Source organism: Erithacus rubecula (genome assembly GCF_903797595.1).
Source record: "Erithacus rubecula genome assembly, chromosome: 3".
In the NCBI taxonomy this organism is placed as follows: domain Eukaryota; kingdom Metazoa; phylum Chordata; class Aves; order Passeriformes; family Muscicapidae; genus Erithacus; species Erithacus rubecula.
The window spans coordinates 89,907,715-89,929,812 of NC_136689.1; the positions used below are offsets into that span (position 1 = coordinate 89,907,715).

The window sequence follows — 22,098 nt, forward strand, 5'->3', positions numbered from 1 at the left end:
ATCTGTACCCTTTCAAACACTCTCTGAAAGTACATACTTCCCAAGTTGCTAGTGTCACTCATTTTAACCTCAATAATCCTAACCACTATCACTGCACACGTTCTGCAGAATTTTGCCAGACTGCAATTATTCCTTGGAGAGAGAAAAAAGAAAAAAAAAGCCACAATTGAGTTCCTGGCCTCTTCAGGTTACTTCTACCTTTGCTGGGACCTGATCCTCTCAGGACTTCCCCAGCATGGACTCACATTTCTACGCTCTTCAGCAGGCAAGGCAGACACGCAGATCTTGTTGAGACTGGGCTTTACAGAGTGATGCTGGGCAATTGTTTTCCTTGGCTCTGCAGCCTCTGATCTAGTTTAAAAACCTTCCATTCCCTATAACCTCATTTTTAATTGCAAATTGCACAACGGTTTATTTGTGCATTCTTCATACACATAGAAAAGCCTCTGCCAAAACAAGTACTCCTAAAAAAAGCAGCTGGGTTAACTAAGGCAGACTGCAAGATCTTTGAGAAATGAGGCTCATTAAGTACTTAACACTAGCACAGTGTAAGCCCTTCATTCAAAACTCAGACCACAGATTTCCATTACTGACTGAAATAAAAGATCCAAGAGACAGGAAAGGGGAGGGAGGAAATGCATTTGAGCGTTTCCATCTGCTTCTTTCCTTCTTGGCACCATAAAGCCCGCTAGCTATAGCTAACAAGCTATTACAGCACACTTTGATTTGATACCTGGCTTGTGTCTGCACTAACAGGTATCACTGCCCTGCAGCAGCCCGAGTCTGCTCAGCTTACTCACTGCTGTCACTCCGCTCATCACAGCAGCTTGCTCAGGAAAACACAGCAGACCACGGTAATGGGCACTTCATCTCTACCTGGAAAACCTTTTCCTCTCCTCCTCTCCAGTGAAAACCCACCACAAAAAGCTTGGTTTCCTGCCTATGGCTAGCATAATAAATGATAAAGGAAATTCCAGGGTAGAGGAAAGGTTTAAAGTTATTGCTATGGGTTTATTCCTTCAAAACATCCATAGGTTGCTACTCTCTGTATTAAGGGCGGGGCATTACAAATAAATCAGCTCTGGCAGGTATTTTTTAAAACACAGGTAAGAGAAAAGCTGCAAAAGCCAAGTGTGCAAAAATATTAGGTCTCTCCTGAGCAATCATGCAACTACCCATATTTCCATAAAATGCTTTATCAAAGGAAAGATACTTTAAAAACGGGAGCATAAATGTGAACATAAGGCCTTGCTTGAAGGGACATTTTCATTCAGAAAATGAAAAGCAGAAAGTTATTCAGAGAAGGCACTATGGTGTCAAGTTTTCAAGGGATCAGTAGACTTTTTTACAAAGGAAAACAGAGTGAAGCATTTCCTCCACTGAAACAACAAAACTATAAGAGCCCAGGGAATTTGGTTTAACTCACTCAGTTTAGCAGTAAAATTTTGATAGTATGTGACTTCTCAAAGTTACTACAAAATTTTTAAAATAGATTTTAAACACTAATGACCTTCTAAATGAAAACTAGTTAACTTTTAGAGAAAGGATTATACCACATTTCCCTCTGTATAAGGGAAGTTTCCAGAATGAGTCAAAATTTGAACCTGTCTTACACCTGGCAAGTCCTAACTAGACAATCTCTTCACACAAAATCAAAAAGCATCAAGGTCAGTCCATTTATTCACTACACACAAAGACAACTGAGAAGTGCAAAGAAATTAATCACTTGAACACTCAGCATGGTCTTTCACTGTTGTCATTTGACACAGTCATTCAACATTCTCACTCCACAGCAAAGGCCATCCTGACCATGTAAATAGTGTCTTTCTTTCTACTGAACTACACAGAGAGGAAGTCTCTATCCTAGACCTCTTGCATTATAGGAATCAATCCCAAAGTCAAACTGGGCCTAAAAGTTTTAAAAGCCTCCAGTTTCTCTGGCAATTTATATAGCTTATATCCACTACTTAACTATTAAAGAGCAATAGCTCTTCTTTAAAAGCTGCAACATTGTTTTCAAGCTAGTTTCTTAGCAAAAGTATCTGGTTTTCAGCCTCATCAATCAAAACTAGATAAATACTTAGAGATGGTTCCCAAATCCTAACACACCTTCCTAAAGTCTATCTCCATAAAACTCCATCAAACCAGACACTAATGTCACCAGTCAAAATCTTCAAGATTTTTAGTTGCAATGATCTGACCCTCTACCAGACCCACATTTTCCTAAGCAGCATCCTTTCACATTAACAAGACCAGCTGCACTTGCATATTTCCATGGTCATTTGAAAAATTAGCTGACCTGCAACAAATACTCTCATGCCCTTGCATATTGTGTATTTATTAAATCTTAAATACATTTTCTGCCTCACAATATGTTTTTCCCTATTTACAATAAATATGCTTGCATAGCATTTTTATCAGAGAAGAGCTTTACATCTTAGTTACAGGTGATACTATCTAGAGTCAGAGGTTCTGAGACAATTCCCTTCTGGTAGCTTTTCCATTTGATAATATATTGCAATCGTTTGCTATAATGTGCAAGCAAAAAATATGTGTCTCATTAAAAAATAAATGTTTTGAAAGCAGAAGGGTAGCCTATATGAGTGTAAGAGAGAAATTTTAAACTACAGATTGTTATTTATTTACCTAAGTTAGTGGCTATGTCTGTCCCAAAGTTCCCAGAATACCACTGCTTATTAGTGTTCAAGGACACTAACTCGCCCTGGAAAGAAAACATTTGTCCAGGAGATCCTGTCACATGGAATTCACTGCAAAGCATCAAAACTACACCACAATAAACTTAGATAATCAGAAGACAGAAAAGATGTTGGAAGAAAACTAATTTTTTAAAAAGATTTGGTTTGTTAAGCCCAACTCAAACTGTATTTTTGCTCGATGTGTGTCTTCCCAGCTGCCAAGGGGAGCCTTTCCAAAAGGGCCTGCCTTCTTATGAAAACAGCTGCTGAAACCTGACATTTTTAAGTCCAGGATTCAGGACCCTATTCTCCTGTCATTAAACCATTCCCCTCATTCCATGCAAATAATCACCTTTTTAATTTGGTAGGGAAGAATGAACAACATTGATTTGATTTGTCTTGGTCTGGGGATTTTGGGGGGAAGACCCAAGGTACAGAGTCAGCACAAATGGGTATAAGATGATTTATGTGATGGCTGTAATAGGTGACAGCTCCACTCGATTACTGGATGCTGCTGCCCAGAGGTTTTTATACATCTGCATCTCAGTATTTAATGCTATTAAATAATCACAGTTAACATTCACTCAGTTATCAATAAACTGCTTCAAACTGCTGTTTTGATTTTTATTACCAGTAAATCTAAAGAAATGAGCATGGCAGCAGACACGACTGTCAATATGACCTGAGGTAACAGATTTTCCTTCTGGCTTTCTGTCACTAGAAGCTGCCAGATCCCAACTTTCTAACTCTTCACCAATAAACCCAGCAGATAAAATGCAATGCAATTCAGAGTTAATGTTATCCTTTTGTACTCTGATACAATGCTATCTTGTCAGATACCAGATGCACCAAAAAAAGAAAAAAAAAAAAAAAAAAGAAAAGGGGGTGGATTATTTTTCCGTTTATATTTGTTCACAATCATTCTCCAAAAAAATGACAAAAGGCAGAAAGAACAAAAGCAGTGGATATCTCAGTAAAGCACTGTTTTGAGAGGGCAAGGCTAAGCCAACAACCACACACGGTTCTCAGCAAGCACCAGCAGCTGCAGGTTAATGTTCTCACACAAGTGTTCACTCCTTCCAAAAATGTTTGAGAAACAAAGCTTACTGAAAAATCACCCACAGAAATGATAGTGAGGCTTTGCCCCATAAGTATTCACAGAAGACAAACATCAAGATTCACAGCAGAAATGTTTCCACCATCTGCAGGTCTGGGTGTGGAAAAAGCATTCAAACAAATACCCAGTAAGGCAGACTCTGAACAGCAAGTGCTGAAAGAGCTCTGCACATCTGCCTGAGATTTTCAAGAAATGGTGTTAAATCCACCTAAAAACAAACACCATGGCATTTCTATAAACACAATGACCACATAGAGGAGGTAAGGATACAAATTTATGCAATTACTCATTCACTGCAGATGACACACTTGGTTCCAATTAGTGCTCCCATAACTTCCACACTTTTTGTGGCTCTAAAAAGAAAGGAAAGATTGACCTTATGCCTTGGAAACTTAAGCATTTCAACAGATCCAGAGTTATTGAAGAGTGTTCACCTGATAATCACACTTTTGGCACTGAACCAGCACTCCTTAGCAAAAAGGGGTAGTGGTGCATCTGGAGCCAAACCAAACCAGTGCTGACTCCAGGTCTGTCAAGGGCCATGACTATCAGCAGCACACTGATCCTGGAATCCAGCATATCTCCACTAAGGAGATGCTATGACACAAAAGGAAGCTGTTCTACCATTTCAACACTGAGTGGGAGACCAAGAGCCTACTCAGGAGGAACTGATTTCTTCTAGCCAGCATTTTGAGACCACCTGCCATGCTCATGGCTACCTGACAGGTACTTCAGCAGCTGTAGGGTTTGGAGCAGACATACAGCTGCCCCTTGGCCAGGTAAGAGTGAATCTGTGGGACTGCTAAGATGATCACAGTTGAGACTAGATAAAACCTACAAGTCTGAGGTGTGGAAGGTTCAATTTCTTGGACTTCTTTACAAATAAGGGTCTTAAGAAACACTCAGCGTGTAATCTTGAGTTACTCAAAGGCTCCTTCACCTTCTTCTCAGCTTCTCTTCACCCAATTAGATAAACCCTAATTGACCTGTGGTCTGAGAAAAAAAACTTGTGCCTTTGCTTACAAGTCTTCTGCTGCACAGAGGGGGACAAGGTTCACAGCTGTGTTTTGTCAAGTACAGAGAGCAAAAAAAGAAGGCTCACTCAGCAGTCTGAGTAACTCCTCTGGCCTTGATCTCAGTCTTCCTGGCCTTGCTTTCAAATATCCTTCAGACAGTCTCCTATCTGCTTCTTTGTTCTTTTCTAGGGGAGGAGTTAGTTCTTCCAACTGCTGGTTATCTCTGATAGTAAAACTGCTGTCCCAGGTCACTCCTGGTGTTATATCCAACTGAAGGAGAAATCCTGAGGCTACCTCTCTTGACTCAAGAGATGGATCAGACAGAAAATGAATCCTACAGTCCCAAACTGATTATTTTCAAAGCAAACAAGTAAATACATACAGGTGAAAACTGAGCTAGAAATATGCCATGGCTATATTTTCTGAGAAGAATCAGAAGCAAAGGGCCTGTATTTGGAAAGATACCTTCTTATCAAATAGAGACCAAGGTGATCAAAACTATCTCTATTGTTCTCCCTTTAGTGGAAACACAGGTGTCCTGGATTAGTACCAGGTATGTCTGTAGCTCCCAAATACTGGAATGCTCATCTAAGAAGGGATGAATAAAATATAATAAAAACAAGTCATAACATGCCTATTAAGAATTGAAAGGCAAAATAGTGCTTATGTAAGATACAGCTTAGACGAGACATCCAAAGCCCTGGTTTGTATGTTGTTCTCAAATAATCATAAAGCTTCAAATAACCTAAAAAAATTCAACTGCATGTCTACATTCAGCGCATTAAAAAATACAGCTTCAGAATCTAGAATTCTTGTGGCCCATGTTAGAAAAGCACACCTTTCAATTTTATGTTCTGTGTTCTTAATGGGGTCTGCATACCAGCTACATCAATACAGAAGAATGTAATAACATACACACTACACAGTATGAACATTCATTTTCATGTAGAGCCAATATACTATCAGACCTCTAGAAACATTTTTCCAACACATGAGATATTCTCACTTTCTTATTTCTGGAAAAATCTTTATCTTTTCATGACTATGTGCTTAAAGAAAAGGACAGGGAGTATCTACCAGCCTGTTAAGGAGCCTGGTCTGAAGAGCACTTCAGCAGAAAGCAAGAATGCATATATTTGCATTAAAAAAAAAAATGGATAACCCTTCTAGACTCTCAGCAGAGGTTCTTGGGTTCAGCCACAGTGAAAGGGATTTTATAGCACTTGTCAAGCAGAAAGCACATGTTTAATAATGAATAAACGAAGAAGATAAAGCTACAAGAACTCAGTGGCACAGAAGGTGAACTGGGCTATGGTATTTCACAGCAAGTGTCAACAGAGGACTGTGCTCAGGCTGAAACAAATGTGCCTTGCAGAATCTGCAGATGCACTCCCTGTCTGGGGAAAAACACATTTAGCAACTGAACACCATCTTGATGCAAGAGGCAGCATGCTGGGCTCAGAAGATTTGATTTTATTGCTTCTTGTTTCAATTACTCTACTAACCTTAAAATAAGAGTATAACATTACAATCCTTGGAATTTACATAATCTATATGTGATACATAGGGCAATATATAACAAAGTGGATTATTACATCACAAATCCATCTAAAGCATCAACTTCTGCAACATTACAGGCATTGCTATACATTCCTGGGAGGGGTGATTACTATGCACACATAAAGCTCAACATTCATTTTACGCATGAACTCTACCTACAGGAATGGAAAAACATCAATATTTCCATTACAGATGCTTGAAAGCAACCTTATCACTCTGTGGCACAGTGATAACTGCAAACCACTATGAATCTTTACCTCCATGTAATGCTAAAATCAGCTCAGGACAGATTTTCCATCACAGGAGGAATTAAAAAAGAAAAATTAGAAAAGGAGTATTTTTCTTACAGTAGCATCAACTAAATATTACAGCCAGAGGCTGCTGTAACCCAAATACTAAATTTTCTCATGTCAATGCATCAAAAATGCCCCAAGCATTAACCTAATGCCTTGTCCAGCTGGCTTGGCTCCATCACACAGTGAAAGATCCACTAATCCTTGGACTGTGCAAGAAATACTGGACAGGGACATTCTTCACCTTGCAAGTGTGTGGGGTCCAAAAGCCACCTGAGAGTGTTCTTACACCATAGCAGATTACAGTAAAGAAACCAAAATCAGATTTTGGCCACATCATAAGTAGATACAGTACAACATAAGTGAACAGATGGATTATTCAGAAAGCCAAAAATAAAACAGATTGGTGTTTAATGGATTTTCACCATAGAAGTCTAAATGACATGGCAAGACCAATTCCACCTGACAATGTATTTTTGTTTTTTCTCTTAAGACAATGCCATCAGATTATCCAAAGGTCAATTATTAAAAGTTCTCTGTTCCCCAAGGGAGGGTCATCCAATATCCATGAATGTAAAGTCAATTACATTATTTACTCAGTGTCTTTCAAGATATTAAGTGGCAAGAACCACACTATAATAAACAACTCAACTTTGCAAAAATGTATCTGGACCCTATATGTTCAAGGATTTTTTCAGCCTACTTCATTATATCAGATATTAAGCCAGAGAACTGAACCCAAAGGCTAATGTACATTTCAAACAGTTTTTGGGGAGAGAGATGCAATATCTGTGCACTGTATTTTAAAACACTTCTGCAATCTGACCATTTGCTAAATTTCCCACAAAGGCATTCCTGCAGAAATAAAACCCATTCAAAATTTGTAAAACCACAATTCATTTTCTTTCAAAAGTAACTACAATGGCATAAGTAAATAAACAAACATATGAAAATAACATCTTTTCCCAAAGGTTCTCAAATTACTCTACCAATAACTAATGCCCAGCAAGACCAGTGCAGTATTTTTGCTGGGTCCATGGAAAGTACACTTGAAGAGAACATAAAAATACAAGAACAACTAAGGAAGCTTGCTTAATTCCTGCCAGGCTTCTGACAGAGCCTCATGTCCCTGCCAGCTCTTCCTCTTTATATTCCAGGAAAAGCTGCTATTACCACTTCAAAAACAGTGACGCAGGGAGGTGGAGAAAGTTACTCCTTCTTGGTAGTTCTGTCACACTATATATTCCTTTTTGCACAAGCTGAAGTTTTACAGAAGTACTATCAATAAAGGGGAAAAAATAAAAAAAAGGAGGTGAAGATGACATGGGAAAACATTTCTGAGGCTGGCCTTTCATAGAACATGTAAGGTAAAAAGCCTGGTGAGAGCAAGAAGTATCTCTGTTAGACTCGCTTATTCTCAATTCTTCAATGCTCTGAAAGAAGCGAAACCAGTGAATCCCTTTCTCCTATCATGTCTTGGAGCCAAGCAGCACCATGCAGATTCCTGGCAAGAGAGAGGTCTAGCATCACAGGAGGAATTGTGCAAGCAGAGACACCTCCTTCCCCAGCACAGTCCAACCTCTTCCAGCTCCCTTCCAGCTTCCCTGCACGAAGTTACATGAGAACAGCCACCTTGTGGACTTGAAAGAGAGAGGCTACTGCACAGCAAAGCTTTCTCTGCAGCACATCTCAAAGTACAGGCACAATGGCATTCCCCATCCCAGGCACCACCCTGATTTGCTCTGAGGCATAGAGCACCAGGCAGCTCTGGCTCCCAAGGAAAAAGAGGAAAGTTGGCTCCTAGTGCTCTGTGCCAAGCACAATTCCCTGACCCTTTCCATGCAAGGTTCATGCTGTTCCAAGCTGGAGGAAGAGGCACCATGGGCATGGTAGGAATCACAACCCAGAGAGCAGTGGGAGTCAGGGGCAGATTAAGAGGTGAAGGGGGAGGCCAAGAAGCTGACTTGCCAATGTTTCCTTCAATTATAAGTATGTCCTTAAGGCCAGTCTTGATATCAAAGAATTGTCTGCAATTGTCTTTATGGTGAGAGGAAACAGACACTCCAAAAGAAAAGCAACATAAGGAATATTCTAAAATAAACAATAGAAGATAAAAATAGAAAAATAAGACAGGGAAAGATGGAAAAAATAAAACAGAAGATCAATGTATTTGGGGCAGATTTAAGCCCTCAAGCTGAACAAAAACCCACTAAAATTGCATTAAGGATACATTGTGATAAACTAATGTCATATAAAAACCTGCAGAATTTTAATTTCACACAATTTCACGCACATATAAACAATAGCAGGACCATCTAATAATGTTACAGGAAATACATTAAAAGGATTGAACCACAATGGAAATATCACACAAAATTAGTATTTTCAGGTTTTCTATTTTTGGCTAAATGGTTTCAAATTATTTAACATGGAAGAATATATTTCCAAAGCTTACAATAAGCATTTACTCAGTTTCAGAAATCTTTGTCAGCTGGAAAGGGTCACAGTTTAACAATGAGAAGGCAAAAAGGCAATGTATTTTCAGTGTCACCATAAACCTGCAACCATGTGAAATCTTTCTCATTTGAATACACAACCTGTAAGAGTTGAGAGCTGCACCTCTTAGCTTTTTTTAGTAGCACTCAGTGTAGGCAAAAAAACAAGCAAGTTTAATCCTGAAAACAAAACAAAACAAACAGAAACAACAACAAAAAAATTTAAGTCCCTCTGTATTAGGTCACTGCTGAAGACTTTTCTTGGTGTTTGGCTAAGGACAGAACACACACTCTTCTCCAGATAAGCAGCTTTTCCAAATTTCAGTTGACATGCCTACACAGAACCCCAAGAGAATCAGCATTCAGCTTCTCCTGCAGTTTGCCAACATGGTGTAGCTAAGAATGCAAATGGTAGAAAACTGGCTTTGAAATCACATGTGAAATAAATAGTACAGACTGAAAAAAATAAATTCCACCAACAGAGTCAAGTGTCATAGAGGATGTCTTCCCAAAGTAAAGATAAAACTATAAAACTTGGATAACAAAACATTGTATTCACAAATTAAACTCTTTTAAAGCTATTTTACAATCCTTTACACTGCTCTGGCACCATCCACATCAGCTAATTACATTTAAATTGCCATGTTATACTACAGTTCTTCACTTGTTTTCTTTTAACTTTTCCCCTTTTCTCTGCTCCTGTACCTAGGTATGTGGAGAGGGTAATGCAAGTGTGTTGTATCCATCAGAATGCCTTTCCTCCCCTCAGGACAAGAATAATTTGCACAACACTTTGTTGAGATGCTAGCAGTTGGTTTGGGGTTTAGTGGTGAGTTTTTGGTCACTTTGTTTTTGAGTTTTTTTGTTATGTTGGGGATTTTTTAATGCAAGAGAGCTGTTTTAGGAAAGGTGGAAAGAACTTAAATCTGAATTTCTCAAGAACACCGTAATGTCCAGCATGAACCAAACTGACACAATAACATTGACCTAGCATAGATTTTGATAAAATTGTAGAACAAAAAAGGAGAGAACCTGGCTAGCAAGACAAGATAAAAATGTATACAGAATAAGTTTATGGCAGCCTACAATACTTAGCATAACAGCATCACATTCAGTCCATCATCCCTGTATTTGCAGAGATACTGAGAAAATTTGGGATATTTGTCTTATCTCTGTAAGGAAAGGAAACAGAAGTGGGAGAATACGGGCTATTAGAAGAATAGGAATGCTAGTGTGAGAATAGGTAGACTAAAAAACAAACCCCAGTCCTGACAACAATCTGCCACAGGAAAGCTTCCAGGGACTTTTTGCAGCAGAGGATATGGAAGGACAGTAAAAAGGAAGACACAAGGTAAGAAAGAGAACATAAAGATACCCATAGTGTATGCAACAATTGTATACAGAATACATCAATATGCTTTACCAAAAATGCAGGGATTTCAGCACTGTCTTGAGACGAGTAAAGAGAAAGGCCAAAGCCTGCACTTTTCTGCCACTTTCAAAGTGCAGATGTGAAAAATAGCACAGTCAAGAAAACAGCTTGCTATATTTAAAATTCATTTTTCATGCTATAATAACAAATGAACAATTTAGTTTTGGAATATTAATAAACTTACCAAAGTGGCAGAAATTACTACTCAACAAAGCACCAGTACCTAACAAAGCTAACACTTCTTTAAATATTTACTTGCAACATTGCAAATATCAAAAGAAGAGATTGCCATCTAAAGCCAGCTGCACTAAAAATCCAAACATCTGTTTTGACCTACCTTCACTGCTCCCTTCCTAAGCTCCTCAGCTCCACATTGGAGTAGAGGCTCACATACATGGCTGTAAAAGGTATCATTCTTAAGCATCAGCCTCCAGTGTTTGTTAAGAGATGAGCCTCTGAAAGGCTTCTCCTTTATCAGAAGTTCTCTGTGAATAGTTTCAGTCTTGCTAATGGCCTTCAAGACAGAGAGGGAGAAGCCTTTTCATTCAAAGGTTGACCCTGAACAAACACAGCAGTGCCCTATCTCCCAATTCAGATTGGGGTCAACAGCCATTCACTTCCTTTAATCAGATCTGAGTAGAAACTGCTCTGCAGCCGCTGTCTCACCCTCTTGTTTTGCTCCCTGGACCCAAGAAGTAGGTATCTATAACCTGGTTCAAATCCTCAGAATTTCATGGAGCTCTACAAAAGCAGTGGTTTGATTAAGTCTTAGGTATGAAGGAAGGATTGCTGTTCAAGTGATGTGTCCCTTAAGTGGCTACTCCATAAAGACATGATTCTGGTAAGCATCTTTGAGGCACAAAGTGGAAATGACTTGCTCCAAATGACCTCAGCTTCCTAAGCCCTGGCTAAGAGAGTGCTTCCATGCCTCTAGACCACTGCCTACCTCCAGGCAGCACATTGCTAACCACTGCTCCAGCTTGGAAAGGGGAAAGAATTAGTTATCAACCAACCTAAAAAGCATAGAAACAAGCACCACTTGAAAATGCAATGCAGGATGAAAATCTTAAGATGAATATAGAATCAGGATCTCCTCTTCTGTTTTCCATCTCCACATGCACACTTTGGGGCCCATCCTGCTGTCACACAGGCCTTCTACTGTATGCAGGGCTGCAAACATCACTTGTCAGCTGCACAACATCCACACCAACAATTCTTGTATTTTTTTTTTTATGAAGGTCACTTTGCAAAAAAGATCCAGAAACAAACCTTGTTTGAATAAGAGCTACTCCTCACTTCACAACAGTTTCTGCCCTACAAACACCTTCCAACAGCCTCACAGGACCCATGAACCCTTTAAATTTCTATCAACACCAGCAATGAGACTCCTCTGAGCTTCTTAGCACAAACTTGTTTTGTTGTGATAGTCTTAAATTTCACATGGCTCAGCTCCTTAGATCTTATTCTGCAACCCCAACTCCCCAAGCCAGGGTCTCTCTTCTCCCATCCAGCAGGCCAATTAATTTGGTTAAATCTGTTTCAGGAATGTAGGGTTATAAGAATCCCGCTCTTATAATTACATTTTGCATCCTAACAGTTTGTCATCTGAAATAATGAAGTTAGGGGAGCTATCACTAAGACAAAGATACCACTCATGAGCTGACACAGAGTAGAGGCTTCAGACACAGGGAGAGATGAGACAGGACCAAGGGCAGAAATCAGCCTGGGGACTCAGGTAGCTGTACAGAGAATCACCACCAGCAGCTAAATTTAAAAGCTAATTTTATATCTTGGGCCTGTAATTACTTTACATAGAATTTAATTACCACCACCATGAGGGGAAAAAAAAAAAAAAAAAAAAAAAAAAAAGAATTGTAGTGAGCTAAAGTAAGAATTTTAATAATCAAACAAATCAGTGTCATTCACCAATTTTCAAGCACGACAGTGGTGGAAAGGAGGAACTCTGAGAAACAAGAAGCATTTTTCACAGTACAATGCACTAACTTTTCACTTAGCAGCCCTTGCAGCCTTTTTTCAAGTTTACTGTGTCCTCCTCCACACTACTTACAAAGTGAACCACATTCTCTGCATGAGAAGTCTTTTCTTAAAGTAAGTCAGGCAGATAAAACAAGCTGTAAGAGGGGAAAAAAAAAAAAAGAAACCCCACACAAACAAAATTTTTTAAAAAGAAAAAATAAAAGAAACCCCCCACAAAAATATGTCTACTAAATAACACATTCTGTTGCCCTCCAAGTCTCCTCTTTCTCAGAGGAAAAAAGCCACCAATGGCAAAGAGTGACTGAGACAAGAAGTTGACCCTAATGCTCATTTTCTATTTTTTATTTTCAGCTTAAGGAAAATTATATGTAATAATCAGTCTTCTGCCTCTTTTATGCATAGATTTCAATGAAAATCCTTGCTTAGGAAGGCTCAATTTCATAAATAATGGTGGCAAGAAGTCAGGCCCTCTCAAAGCAAAAGCACATTAGCAAACCACTTTGGTACATTATATATTCAGCAAGAGAAGTGGAAAGAGTGTGGCAGCTTAAAAAGGAAATGCTTTCTAATTGGGTTACAAAAAAATTGACAGTAGGAAAGATCCCATGATCAATTCAGAGCTACAGTGGATTCCTCCCTCCCACCACTTTTTTTTACCCCAATAGCTCTTAGAGCTGTGTACAGAAAAGTAGAAACTAAGAGTGAGATCATGTTCACATTTCCTCCTTCCAGAACACTGCAGGTGAGTGTGCAAATGCAAAGTACATGAGCCAGGACAACAGCAGGTGCTTTCAGGCACTGAAAAAGGAGTCCTTTTTTCTTTCCTTTCCCTGCCTGTACCAGTTGCCCAACATTAAAGAAAAGGAGAACAAGCAAGCTGCATTTCTGTCCTCCCAAAGCATGGAAAGAACACACTATACTCAAGGTGCAAGAAATCATCTTGAATTTCTGCACTTGCACAGACTATCACAGCAATTCATTTAACCACTGAATCAGTGAGTCATAGAACAGTTTGGGTTGGAAGAGCCCCCATAGATAATTTCATTCCAGCCCCCTGCAATGAATGGGGACACTTTCTACTAGCCCATGCTGCTCAAAGCCCCATCCAACATGGCCTTGAACACATCCAGGGATGGGGCATCCACAACTTCTCTGAGCACCTGTTCCAGTGCCTCACCACTCTCATCATAAAAAATTTCTTCCTTACATCTACTCTAAATTAACCCTCTTTTAGTTTAAAAACATTTCCCCTTTTCTTATCACAACAGGTCCTGTTAATAATTTGACCTTACTTTTCTTAGAAGCTCACTTTAAGTACCAGTATTAGGATCTCCCTGAATCCTTTTACTCTCCTGAAAAACCCCGATTCTCTCAGTCTGGCTTCATAAGACAGGTGCTCCAGTTCCTCTGATCATCTTCATGGTACTTGCCTGCACTCACTCCAGGTCCATGTCCTTAAACTGAGGGCCCCAGAGCTGGACACAGCACTTCAGCTGTGGTCTGACAAGCATGTAGCAGAGGGGCAGAATCCCTGGGGAGACTCACTCCAACAGGTCAGTCCATGTCTCCCTTATATTATGTTTGTAGATTGCCCCACCAGTTAAAAGTAACCTTATGAATCAGGGTATAACAAACATAAATTTCAGTGAAACCTGCACATATGTACATTTTTTAAATGTTTCCTATTTTGGAAACATATGCAACTGCATGACTGAATTAATGAATTCTATTTCCTGCTGTACTCTTCTTATTTCAGTTTGTTGTAGTAATCATACAGGCCACTGTTCAGTTGTTTCCTAAGAGGCACCTTGTAAACATATTAAAATATATTTTCACATCTACTTACTTTTTTATTACCTCATTTCATTTAGATTTCCTGACATGAGAGATGTACCACCACCTACCTCCTTTCATCTTCATAAAGACACACTTAAGATATATGTCATAACAATCAATGTTCTGGGCAGGGAAGAGGAAACACCATTATTTTTAAAGAATGTCCCTATTTAACATCATTATCACACACCAGCTGTCATGTTATAATGTGTGAGATTGCACACATTTTATGTAAAACCAACCTTAGACAACCCTGAGAGCTTCATGCTCTTAGTGGTTTAAAAGAAGTGCATATTTTTTAAGGCAGGTTGTGAAATTCATCTCTATTCAAACCGAGTATCATGGACGGATCAAGACAAAAGATGAGCAATGAAAAACAAGCTTTTAATCCCAAAATACTTTTGGCAGTGCAAAATACCACTGCCTCCACCCAGAGACTGCCACCCTGATAGCTGAACAGGCACAGGAGCTCTTACAGGCGTTTTTTCTCTGTTGCCTCATGAGAGTCAGCCACATTGTTCAAGCAGTATTCAGAAGCCACATGGAGTACACACAAAATGGCCATAATTGCTCCTTTGAAAGTAAACACAGATAGATTTTATTTTTTAAATAGAATTCAAGTCTTTATAAGAACGTCCTTAGAAGCAGAATGCGAAATCTCAGACCATGTGCACAGAAAAAAGATAAACTTCTTTGACAGGAGTCAACTCAGTTTTTTTGTTTTAAAAGCCTATGGAAACATATGTCCCAGAGAAAGTGACAAGGACATATGAATTGCTCCCAGTAAATTTATGTTGGGCATACAGTACATTTTAAGGAGAGCCACCTGCCAAAGCAACTGTCTCACTTTCAGAAGTAGCACTGTGATATTTTAACAAAGAGAATGTAAATGACTGAGGGCAGAACTGTAACAGAGACTCCTCAATGGGGTTCCTTAATAAAGTGCTTTTGGTCACTACATCACATCACACTATTCTATAGCCTTAAGGTTAGGGAAAAAACAAAACAAAACAAAAATTCAAAATAAACCCAGGAACAAAGCAAAGAAACCCGACCAAACATATAGACAGCATGGCCCTTTCAATATTTCCTTATCTTTTATGTCTAAAATAATAATACTTTGGAAAGGAAAACTAATCTCAAAATCAACTAGAGCAGGAATATTCTTTTTCTAATAGTAAAGACGAAAAAGAAGACAAATCCTGAATTCTGGCCTGTCATGAACCACTCCTAAAAGCATCAACATTTCATAAGGAGTTGGTCACATTTATTTCACATATTGGCTTTAGCTCACATTTTAACTTCTCAATGTTTGATGATAATTACAATAAATCTGAGAGGAAGAACAGGCAGTAGGAAATAATCAGCACAATTATGTACAGATATCTTGGCTATTTTGAGGGGAAAAAAGCAGCACCACAAATACCAAAGCTAAGAAGTCCAGTCCCCTAACAGCATTTGTCTGCAGGTGACAACCTGACAGTCACTGAGGCCTCTGGATTTAAAAAAAAAAAAAAAAAAAAAAAAAAAAAAACAAAAAAAACAAAAAAAACAAAATACTGAAGAGTCTCACAGACACCAATAGGACATTCTGCCTGATCCCTAATGGTGGCAAAAGGTAGAGGCCTCAGAAGAGGCAGTAGATGTAAAGTTTCTCTTTTTTTTTCTGGCTGTCTCCCCCCACTCCCCTCTTATCAACTGAGATCTCTCCATATCCATCAGCTTAAGCTGAAACTGGAGAGAAGGTCAGAAGTTGTCAGTGTGAGGAAAAAACACCACAGGGCACTCAGCATGATGCCTTAAACCTTGTCCTCATAAGAAACCAGGTTGAAACAAAACAAGCACACAAAACCAAAGCAATCCTCCACTGATTAGAAAAGAGTGATATCTTTATCTATTTTGACCCAGTCAGAATACAGTTGTGAGCATCACATGGAAGCCAAACACAGCTGGGTCCACTCCTGCAGGAGCACTCTGCCTCTGGCTGAGCCAGCTGGGGCAGCCTGCTCAAGGGCTCTGCCACAGCTGGGCTGCCTGCAGCCAACATGACACAGGTATGTGACCCCAAAAGCAGGAACAAGCCTTGGCCAGGGCTCCCCACCTTGATTCAGAGCTCTGGCACTCAACTCTGGCCTGAGCAGCACCACAGCTACACCTGCACTCGGTTGTTTTCCCAGGGACCACAGGAATTCAGCTGCCCCCCCAGTCCTGCTGAGTGTCTCCCCAGCCCACAGTGGGACTCTGCCCCACTGGGGAGCCCCAGGATGTCTGTTCCACTTGGCACTTTTCAAGGTCTTCTATATGCCTGCATGTTTCCTTACTTTTCCCAACAGCTCCTTAACTCTGCCAGAGTCCCCAGATGGGACTGGGGTTTAGCCCTAATTGCTTGAGGATTGATTTTTCTGCCTGTTCAAGCTGAATATTGCCTTTTCAGGGTTGGATACCTGTTTGCTTCCTGAACACGTGAAATTTGCAGACTAGAGGCAGCTCAGCAGCTCATGATGTTTACTGTTTTACATCATTATGACTAACTGAAAAACTAAACAACTGCAGATTGAGATTACTGGGGCGGCAAACTCCTCGTGCAGACTGAAAAAAATCTGGTTTATATCAAGATTCCTAGACATAATTTCCAAACTCTGGCTCCCAAAGCTGGGATGCCAAAGCATCTTAAGGCAAGCATGGTCTTTATGCACCAACTTCATCACTTTAATGCTGGGATCCTATTGCAAGCAACACACCTATTGCACTTGGTTTTTTCTTTAGTCTCAGCTTCTAATTTCCATCTTAATTATCAGAAGAATTTCCTACAGCAGAGTGATTTAAGTAGATGGTTACATCCATATTCTAGTACTCTGTACCTTGAATACACTATGAACAACAGGACCAGAGGTCAAGTGTTTTTATAGTTACCTGCCAAATGCAGTCATTTTAAAATAATCTCCCTTTGTCAAAGTGGTACTGATTTTGTTGGATTTCCCTAGGAAGAAAGGATGAGAGATCATTTAATTAAAGCACAGATTTGGGTGTCAGGGCCCACTGCCAGCCTCTGTGATCAACCTCCTCTAAAGCCATGAGCACATTTCAAACAGCTCTGGGGTTAGCTAGATGAGAGCAACTGATATTTTTTCCCTATTAAGTGCTGGACCCAAAGTATGGCACCTAATGCTTATAAACACCAAACTTCTAACAAAATTCAACCCCAAATCTCAAAACAATCCATTGTCCTATGTGCTCTCAAGAGACAATACTCAGAAGATGAACGTTTCAAAACTAAGCTCTCAGGAGTCGAGGACTGCTGGCATGAATGCGGCCCATGCAATCACATTTGAGCCCTCTGGTGTGTTCACTTAAGGATAGAGTCTTTAATTACTGAGCTGCTTTTGCTGCCAACACTTCATTCAGCATTTCTTCTGACAGGCTCACCCAAGGCACAGCAACTTGGTTTTACCCGCTCCGGTCAGACCGCGGCCATATGCATTATTTACTGAATACTCTCAGGCTCCAGCTCAGAGTACAGAAATTCTTAATTTTGCTGCCAGATTTCCTGTAGCATTTAGTATACTAAGCACTCAGATACTTCTGAAGCAAGGTTATTTATTTTCAGTATCATTCTTTTAATGAGAGGATATATGTCCTCTAATATGCAGGTAAGAGGTGAGACTATGCCAACACACTAAGGCCAAAAACTCTCCATTAATCTGAGGTACCAAACTTAAGGTTTTTCTGGTGTAATCTTTTTCAGAGCATTCTGCAGTTCATAGAACTTTGCATCCCTAAAGTGAATCACAGTCTCTACAGGCCTTCGCCACAGCAGACAGCATTCAGCACCTCTGCAAAAAAAAGAAGGAAAAAAAAAAAAAAACTTGCCAAAATTACAAAAACATCCCAAAAATGCAAACCAAACAGTCCCACATAAAGATGTACACAGTCAGAGAAACATTCCAAAAAAAAGTCTCTTTAGTGATTTGTAGAGCTTCACAAAAGGCAGTTTTCCTCTACAGCAAAGGAAAACACAAAATCCAACTCCAGCAATCAATTATCAATTTCTCCAAGAACAAAAATTATTTTTTTCCTCACCAGTATAAATCCCCTGCATTTCTGCATCAAAGAACAAATGGTTATACCGGACAATATCCAGCAAATCATTCCCCTGAAACATTTATCTTCTGCACTGAAGACAACATGTATGTACACAAGTAGTGCTCACTAACTCATGAACCTCTGAAAGGTTCTTTCCCTTTCAGTACCTCTGCAGTCATGGAAGGTGAAAGTACCCCATCTGAGAGTTTAAGAGATTAAAGAGAGAAAAAGCACCCAAGTCATCACATTTAGGCATTTTACTGTTGAGTAGTACATCCCTCAGAAACCTCACTGATGAATCAAAGCTTGACATTCTCTTGGTCCCATGAGTTCAGAACAGTATTTCAGTATTTCCACAATATATTTTCACTATTGATAACAGTTATGATGCCATGTAAGTCAAAAAGTCAATCAAGTGTAACCACTTCAGTGAAATCTATCAGCTTTCCCTATAAACATGGTTTTCAAATAAATAGAGACAATCAATCAACATTCACATATTCAATCTATTTCCAGGACAGAAACTGTAAATCAAAGAACTAGACATAACACGGGTAGCTATTAAGCAGAAAATATTTCAAGTTCCTTAAGTAGCAGCTCTAACAGAAAAGTGAACCATTATCTACAGACCACAGATAGCAGCTCATACTTTAAGAAGATAATCCAGAAGCGATTAAAAAATTGCAGTTTTGAAAGACAAAATAGCCCATCTGCATGAAGAATGTACCTAATATTTGTAACAACAGCTTTGGCAACAAAAATTGACAATATGAAACAGCACAAGCAAGACACCAAATCTCAAATATGTTGCAAGATATATTGCAACATTGAATTATTTGTTACTCTGAGAGTTTTCACAGTAGAAATGTATCAAAAGAGCAAGGAAATACAGTTTCATATCTTTTTGCTATTCAAGATAGTCTGCAAATGTAGCGGCTCATTACCACAGCTTTCTTCCTATCAAGGGAGACCAGCAAAACTATTCTTGAGAAAACAGGAAAGCATACTTAAGTGAGATTAATTTAACACTTTCCTTCACTACAGTTTTAAGAACAATTTAGAATCCCACACATTAAGCATTTCTTTTAAAATGCAGATGTATGCCTTAACAGAGAATACAAAAAACCACAAATATTCATTTGAGTTCAAAAAGTCCAACAGTTTTACTGTTGTTCTTCACTGCATAACAGCTTCAGATTCTCAAAATTAATTCTACATACTTCATTTTGCATTTCTTGGCCACTTAAAATTCTTATGGATGTAAACAGGAAACCTAACCAGCAAAGGCAGCAAAATATTTTAGAACAGGTTCTGATAATAGCTTTCTTTATCATCAGTCCACAACACAATACCCAAAACTCTGAAAAATAACTCAGTTATTTTTATATACAAGTGTGTGTATACATGCACAGCTGCACATCAACTTCCTATGCAGGCTATCATGAAAGCAAGAAAAAGCAAGTAGATAAATTACATGGATATCTTATGGCACACACAAAGTTCAAAGAATACTTCCAGAGGAGAATTAATGCTTTCTGAAAAGATACTGACTTTTCCTTCACATATGTAATCAGAGTCATTCTATTGTACTTACCAATATTTTGTTATCCACTTTATCTCCCTTGGTTTCCAGCTTTACTTTCTTCTTGACAGAAATTTTGATTTTCCTCCCAATAACATCCCTGACACTTTCTGAAACAAAAGAAAATATCTTGATTAAATACTTTCAGTGTCAACACAAGAAGGAAACAGATGCCACTGCTTGAGTTTTCAGAAGAGTTATGTTGTCTAACTGCTTGCACTCATTGAAGTTTCATGCACATGCACCAGCATTAAATACAACCTAACACAAGAACAATTTTCTAAGTATGCCATCTACACAATAATTTGCGTCTATTATGATAGGATTATTGATGTCATATGCCAGGATTCTAAACACAATTTGGTATTTTTTTCCATCACTACTTACATGTCAAAAGCATTCCCAAGACAAGCCACAGCACTGTTTAGCTCCATTCTGGGAAAATACAACAAATTCCTCACTGCTATTATTTGTACCTGAAAAGCTTACTAAAGCAAATTAGCTCCTTGCATTGCACGAATTTCAGCCTCTTATTAATATCAGGGAAGCTAAGTGGGTCAGGCAATGGAAGAGCAACTGTTCACACATTTTGCTCTCTGTGCATTGAAGTAGCGAAGCAAACTGAGCAGACTTCCAGATAGTAACACCTGGCAGCTATGCAGAGGATGCTATGGAGGCAACGTTGGTCTTGGTCCAAATCCCAGTGACAACTTGTAGCCACTCCATGGTGCCAACACCAAAGTTACATTAGTTGCCATAATGTTTTAATATGTGCATGCACACACATGTATACACAGTGTCTGCCAAGAATGGCACGAACCAGCTTTTCCCCTGAACGTTTGCACCCTGGCCTGAAGGGAACATACACACAGGGAACTGTGTCTAGAAAGTTCATACAACTATTGACACTGATGTAATTGAGAGATAAACAGAGGAGTTCATCTAGAAGAGCCAATTTGGCACCTTCCCTAAGTTTCACTCCCCAGCCCCCACTGAAAGGGAACGAGAAAGAAATCTTTTAAACACATTAACCTATTTCCAGCCCAACAACAGGCATCTGAAAAAGGCAAGTCTCCACCCTCTCCAGACACATACACTTTGCCTTTGGGCATGCTTAAGTTTAAAGGCAAAAATGAAAGATAATAGGCTATTCCTAAGGCTTTTAATTATAGTGCTCTGTATAGCGCTTTTCTGCACAATTTTCATCCGGCAGTCAGAAGACGTTAGCACAAACAACACACTATTTATTAAGCCTGAATGTTTAACCCAGGCCACAGTGTTCTGCCTGCAGGGCCGAAGGGTGTGCAAGTCAGAAACGTAGTTGTGGCTGCTCAGAAAGACTCTTCACCAGAAAGAGCTCTTTCTGCAGAATCGGCATGTTTTCCCCAGGAATTTTAATTTTCCGATGAGGAAACAAAAGCTCCTCGGTAGCAGCGGCTTGCCCAGCGAGAAGCCTGTCCCAAGCCCGCAGCAGCCCCGGTGGCAGGCAGCCAGCGCCGCCGGCTCCCGGAGCAACGGCTTGGTCGGGAGCCAGGCTGCGAGATCCCGGAGCAGCCAGGTAAGCGGAGCCCGGGGGAAAGTCCAGCCCCATGTGAACTGCTCTCCCAAGGCTTCCTCTCCCATGACTAATGCCCAATTCTGACCTTTCTGTCCCTGTTTGGGAACCCAGCAGCAAGCTGACCACGGAGTCTTTTTCATCAAGTCCCGTCTCCTTGCAGAATGTATTACTGCTGGCTGTCTCTGCTACTGTGCTTCCACTTGCAGCCTGTGCCTTTTGGTTTCTCCTCTCCCACAAACAGCTCCAAGTGCTTACATCTAGGAATGCACCTGCATGGAAAGACATGCTTCCCTTTGCTGTCCCACAGGTCCCACAAAGCAGAAGTGGGAATGACTGCAAACCCTCAGCTCCAGCACTCTTACTCCAGCAAGCCATAGGGAGAGAAGGGGCCTGGGACCCCAGACTACACAAAGCATCGTCAGGATGTCAGCT

At 39.7% G+C, this 22,098-nt stretch overlaps 1 protein-coding gene across 2 annotated transcripts in view; it reads right to left on the bottom strand.

Moving 5' to 3' along the window:
* The window catches only part of CARMIL1 (capping protein regulator and myosin 1 linker 1), a 186,513-nt gene that overhangs the window by 162,251 nt on the left and 2,164 nt on the right, over nt 1–22,098 (bottom strand). For both annotated transcript variants that reach the window (XM_079301418.1, XM_079301417.1), the window contains exon 2: nt 20,121–20,218. In XM_079301418.1, the coding sequence (XP_079157544.1) occupies nt 20,121–20,218 (98 nt within the window). The remainder of the gene's footprint in view (nt 1–20,120; nt 20,219–22,098) is intronic.